The 5,180-nt window shown below is 66.2% G+C and overlaps 1 protein-coding gene across 1 annotated transcript in view; it reads right to left on the bottom strand.

The window, feature by feature from the left end:
* COL7A1 (collagen, type VII, alpha 1) overlaps window positions 1-5,180 on the bottom strand; it is a gene marked incomplete at its 5' end in the record, with an annotated part of 32,963 nt that overhangs the window by 12,826 nt on the left and 14,957 nt on the right. The window contains 21 exons of the mRNA XM_009890406.1: window positions 354-398; window positions 576-611; window positions 896-931; window positions 1,214-1,258; window positions 1,342-1,404; window positions 1,544-1,588; window positions 1,740-1,774; window positions 1,954-2,029; window positions 2,217-2,252; window positions 2,346-2,555; window positions 2,724-2,855; window positions 3,033-3,068; window positions 3,188-3,235; window positions 3,419-3,454; window positions 3,632-3,667; window positions 3,815-3,919; window positions 4,032-4,067; window positions 4,219-4,254; window positions 4,453-4,497; window positions 4,697-4,768; window positions 4,993-5,028. Of these exons, the coding sequence (XP_009888708.1) occupies window positions 354-398; window positions 576-611; window positions 896-931; window positions 1,214-1,258; window positions 1,342-1,404; window positions 1,544-1,588; window positions 1,740-1,774; window positions 1,954-2,029; window positions 2,217-2,252; window positions 2,346-2,555; window positions 2,724-2,855; window positions 3,033-3,068; window positions 3,188-3,235; window positions 3,419-3,454; window positions 3,632-3,667; window positions 3,815-3,919; window positions 4,032-4,067; window positions 4,219-4,254; window positions 4,453-4,497; window positions 4,697-4,768; window positions 4,993-5,028 (1,245 nt within the window). The remainder of the gene's footprint in view (window positions 1-353; window positions 399-575; window positions 612-895; window positions 932-1,213; window positions 1,259-1,341; window positions 1,405-1,543; window positions 1,589-1,739; window positions 1,775-1,953; window positions 2,030-2,216; window positions 2,253-2,345; window positions 2,556-2,723; window positions 2,856-3,032; window positions 3,069-3,187; window positions 3,236-3,418; window positions 3,455-3,631; window positions 3,668-3,814; window positions 3,920-4,031; window positions 4,068-4,218; window positions 4,255-4,452; window positions 4,498-4,696; window positions 4,769-4,992; window positions 5,029-5,180) is intronic.

Genomic DNA, 5,180 nt, shown 5'->3' with positions numbered 1-5,180 from the left:
GCAGGGTGCGGGGCGGTGGGGCTGGCCAGCCCTGGGGGGGCCAGGTGGGTGCTGGTGGGGAGGGCACGAGTGCTCACCCGGATACCGGAGCCAGGTTCCCCCGGATCGCCCTGCGAAGAGAGTGTCTGCATCAGTCCCACCGCCCCAACCGACTGACACCGCTGTTACGGTCACGTCCCCACGCCTGCCACGGGGCTGTTCCCCAGGGCTGTCTGGATTTGGGAGGGGGGCCAACCCTAAATGTCCCCTCCCTCCAGCCCAAAATGTCTCGAAATGATGGCTTTCCCAGATCTGGCAAGGTACCACTTTCCTTTGCCAGGTCAGAAGTCGTAATGCTGATGCTGATGCCATACCTTGGTCCCAGCTGGGCCCTGGGTCCCTGGTGGGCCAGCGCTGCCCTAAAGGGAACAAGGGGACATTATGTTGGGGTGGTGCTTGCTGGTGGCACAGGACAGGGACGGAGCAGTGGGGTCCCACCACTGACACTCCTCCCTGCTCCCTGGGAGGATGCCCGCCCCAGCTGACATTCCCCTTGCATGACAGTCCCCTGCATGTGGCATGGGGTGACTCCTTACCGGAGGTCCTGGGGGTCCCGGGTCTCCCTGGCTGCCCTGAAGGGAGAAAGAGATGGGGTCACTGTAGGGATGGGTTTTCCCCAGTGGGTGCATGGGGTGTCCCCTGGGAGAGGAGACCCAGACACTACCAGCAGCTCTGGTAAGCACCCACACCAAGTGAGGACAAGCCTGGCCAGCTCCTGGCGAGACGCCTGGGGCCAAGCACCCACCCAGCCAGCAGGGTGGCCCCCATGGCTTCACCCAGCGCCCTCGGCCAGGAGCCCCCAGCTGCGCGCTGAGGCGGGGGTGCAGAGAGACATGGTGGGGACACAGACACCTACCGGGCGTCCCAGCACGCCGGGGAAGCCTGGCAAGCCCTGCAAAGAACCACGTCAGAGTTGGCAGGCGAGCGTGAGCCTGCCACCCCCAAACAGCTCTGCCTGCCCCCCAGGGATGCTCCCCATTCCCGGTGTGTGGTACCCAGCCCAGGGTACTCATGGGGGGAGCTGGGAGGCTCCCTAAAGCCCTGTGGACCCTTCACAGGGGGGAAGGAGGTGAACAAGATGTGAATGCTCCTGCTGGTGCTGGTGGTGGCTGATGTGGGACCACAGGACTTTCCCTCATCCCAGCCCGCAACCCCTCACCGTGTCCCCACTCACCGGCTTCCCCTCGGGGCCGGCCAGCCCTCTCTCACCCGGGAGGCCCTGGAGCAAGAGACGGGGACGGGGTCAGTGCCAGGCAGGGAGATGGGGTCAGTGTCAGCCCAGGGGGACAGTGCGGTACTCACCGGGGCGCCATCCCTGCCCTTCTCACCGGGCTCCCCTCGCTCGCCCCACAGGCCACCTTCACCCTGCAGTGGGGACAGATGCACAGTCGTAGGACAGGCAGGAGGTCCCCTCCCAGGGTCTGCTGCCACCCAAAGTGTCCCCGCTCAGGGCTTTGCTCCATGGGGCTGCCCCGTCAGTAGCAGGAGACTTACGACCGCAGACCTTATCTCCTTTGGGTCCCCGCTCGCCCTCAGCTCCTGGCTCGCCCTGTATCAGGGAGGAGACAGATGCCATCAGCCCATGCTGTCCCCCTGGGGACGCCCACCCCACCACCGCCTTCAGTCCCAGCCCAGCTCATCATGTTGTCCCCAGCTCAGGATGCTTTGGCTGCCCCACTCCGTTCTGCCCAGCCACGCACCTTCGCTCCCTTGGGTCCAGCGGGGCCACGCTCGCCCGGGAAGCCCATCAAGCTGCCCTCCACCACGTCTGCCTGCGGGCAGGGCGCAGTCAGGGCTGGCACCCAGGAGACCCCAGGAAGGTCCCCCCAGGGGCACAGCCCTCCCCAAGCCCCTATTTCAGGGGACTGGACATGGCCATCCATCCCTGGAGGTGCAGGCTGGCAGCCCCCCTTGGGGATGGTCCCCAGCAGCAGTCATCACCTACCTTGGGCCCTGGGGGCCCTGGGGGGCCAGGCAAGCCATCCCTGCCCTGGGGGAGGGGGAAGAAAAAGAGGTCGAACATCAAAGGTGGCATGGGGGAGCAGAGGCATCCCGGTATGGCCACTCCTGGTCTCCACAGGGCACCCCTCTGCCCCCCGGAGAGCCCCCCGTGCCCCCAAGAGGTACACAGCACAGGGCGGGGGGGCAGAGGGGATCGTGTCCCCATCTCGGCTCACCTGCTCACCACGGTCACCCTTCTCACCCCGGTCGCCCTGGGAAAACAATGTGGTGGCTGTCATGGGGCTGTCCCCAAGTGCCTGGAGCAGGTCCCCCAGCCCTCGCCCCACGCCTCCGCACACACTCACCTTCTCGCCGGGCCGCCCAGCCTCCCCCAGCTCCCCGGCACGGCCCGGCACCCCGGGGATGCCCGGCTTGCCAGGCTCCCCCGGCTGCCCGGGTGGCCCCTCGGGACCCCGGTCGCCCACAGCACGGCCCGTGGGGCCCTGGGGGCCAGGGGCACCCGGGTCCCCCTTGTCACCTTTGGGTCCTCGCTCGCCAGGGAAGCCTAAGGAGCCCTGCAAAACATAACGCCGTGCTGCCAGAGCCAGCCCTGCGCCGGGGGCTGGCAGCCCTCCCCGAGCATCCCAGGGCTGATCAGGCTGCGCCGCCCCCCAACCCAGCCCAGATAGGGGGGGGAGCGGGGCAGCGTGTTGGGGCATGGCTTCAAGCCTGGCTGTGCTCACCTCTCGGCCCGGAGGTCCCCTCTCTCCCGGCTCCCCCCGGCTGCCCCTCTGGCCCCGCAGCCGCTCGGACACTGGCAGAAATGAGTCCGAGCTTCCGTCGTAGGCACCCGTGAGCTCCTTCAGGGATGAAATCTGGGAGGGAGGAAAGAGGCACCGGTCAGGGGGTCATAGCACCCAGCCATGGCAGCACCCCACGGCCCTGCCAACCCGTCCCAGGTTGCTTGGGTCTCCCACCACCTCCCGTGCTCCCCCCCTTCTGCTGCTGCATGGCAGGAACAGCCCCCAGCCCAACAGTCCAGGACTACGTACCTTGATACCAAGTGCTTCCAGGCTACGTTCAATGTTCTGCAATAAAAAGACATTAAAAACAAAGCGGGTGTTGGTCTGCTCCCACCATGGGGGCTGTGGAGTGTCCTCCATCCCCTGGAGCTGACGTCCGAGCCCAGCAGGTTGGGGGGACTCACCACTGCAGTCCCGGGGTCTCCACGTGCTCCAGGGTCGCCAGGTCGCCCCTAGGTTTGCAGAGAAAGAGGGAATGAAAAGACGTACAGGGGTGCAGCAGGTGAAGTGAGCAGTGCTGATGCTGCCCTAAGTAGGTTTCAGAGTTAACACTGCTGGTGCTGCCTGGGCAGGGGCTGTGGTTGCCACCACCCTGGTGTGCTTGCAGCCTGTCAGGCTCAGTGCTGGATACTCACCGGCTCTCCTCGCAGCCCAGGCTCCCCCGGATCCCCCTGAAACACAGCAAAAGCATTAAGGAGGGCAGAGTGAGGCTGCCCGGTGCCGAATCCAGTGCCAGGGTCCATCCCTGCCAGCCTGGGGGCAGGGAATCCCACCAAGGACTCATCCCCTCTGACACAGGGTCCCCCAGACCTTTGCCTTGGTGGGCTGGGGGGCAGGAGCACACCTACCTTTGGTCCAGCCACCCCACGGAGGCCCGGTGAGCCCTGGAAGATGCAGAGGGGACACAATGGCACCCATGGACAGGGGGCAGTGCCCTGAGGGAGCTGTGGGCAGGGGTCCTGCCCGCCCCATGGCAGCCCAGATTCCAGAGTCTGGTGCCGGGTGACACCATGGGCTCAAGAACTACGCACCTGGCCTGGGGGGCCGACCTGCCCCGGGACGCCAGGGAGACCGGGGGGGCCGAGGGGTCCTGGCACACCTCTGTCCCCCTGCTCGCCCTTGGCACCACTGTGGCCCTGCCGAGAGAGCAGTGTCACTCCCAGGACCTGGGTGCACCAGGTCTGTCCCCAGTGGGGACATGTACCCAGCACCCCCTGTCACCATGCTCCTCTGCAAGGAGGTACTCACATCTCTGCCAGGGGGTCCTGCGTCACCTTTGTCCCCCTAACCAGGAGGGGAAGGAGTTAGGTGCCCCATCCGCATGCCCCAAAATGATGCTCCTAGACCGAGGCTGGGAGGAGCAACCAGGTGTGCGGGGACCATGCAGGGACCATGCAGGCACTTCACAGGGACCACCCAGGGCTCATCTCCTTACCTTTCTCCCATCCTCTCCTGGAGTCCCGTCTTCTCCCTGGGGACACAGGCCACCAGTCAGTGCCTGACTCGACCACCCCGTCACAGGCACCACATGGGACAGGCACCGGAGGCACAGCTCAGAGTGTGGGGGCTCTTTCCCACTTTCCCCCCTCGCCTTTATGCTGTACTGGGATCACTGGCCCTCAGGACCCCCGGGCGAGCCCCAAAATCAAGCCCCACTCCCCCTACTCACGTTCTTGCCGCTGAGGCCAGGTTTGCCATCATCGCCAGGTTTGCCCTGCGAGGAAGCAGAAGCAGTGAGAGACACCCCTGCCATGGTTCTCCCCCTGGCACCAGCAGCCATGGGTCCCCAGGTCCCCCTGCAGCTCCAGGGTGCAGGGAAGGGCGAGCCGGGCATGGAACGAGCGCCGGCAGACAGACCCATCTGGGATCGACTGCAGAGGGCAGGATGTGTCCCCAGGGTGGCTGGTACTTACAGGGACACCGGGCGGTCCCAGGGGTCCCACGGGGCCAGGCGGTCCCTGCTCCCCACGAAGCCCAGGTAGCCCCTGTGGGGAAAACAGATGGGGGGAAGCACAGGGCAGCAGGGCACCTGTGTCCCGCAGCCAGCTCTAGAAGAAGGGACCATGCGGGTGGCACCCTGCTGGGGACAGGGGACAGTCCCGCTACGCTGCCCTGGACCAAGGAGCATGGGACAGGACATTGGTCCCTTACAAGGGTGATGGCCCCAGCAGGAGCACAACCAAAATCCACCTTCTCCAGAGGTACTTACATCCCGGCCAGGGTCCCCTTGCTTCCCCGGGTCCCCCTGCAGACAAGGAGGAGGTGACGGCAGGGACACCCCCAGCCTGCCACACGGGCCCCCCACGAGCATCCCCAGCCCGGAGCAGAGGGTGCCTGGGGAGGTGGCTCCTCCCGCCCCATTGCCCCTCTGCCTGCAGCCCCCGACCCACGGTGCCT

This window comes from Charadrius vociferus, unplaced genomic scaffold, assembly GCF_000708025.1.
Source record: "Charadrius vociferus isolate BGI_N301 unplaced genomic scaffold, ASM70802v2 scaffold818, whole genome shotgun sequence".
Classification (NCBI taxonomy): domain Eukaryota; kingdom Metazoa; phylum Chordata; class Aves; order Charadriiformes; family Charadriidae; genus Charadrius; species Charadrius vociferus.
The sequence above is the reverse complement of the archived record's forward strand: the minus strand, read 5'-3'. Positions and strand labels throughout refer to the sequence as shown.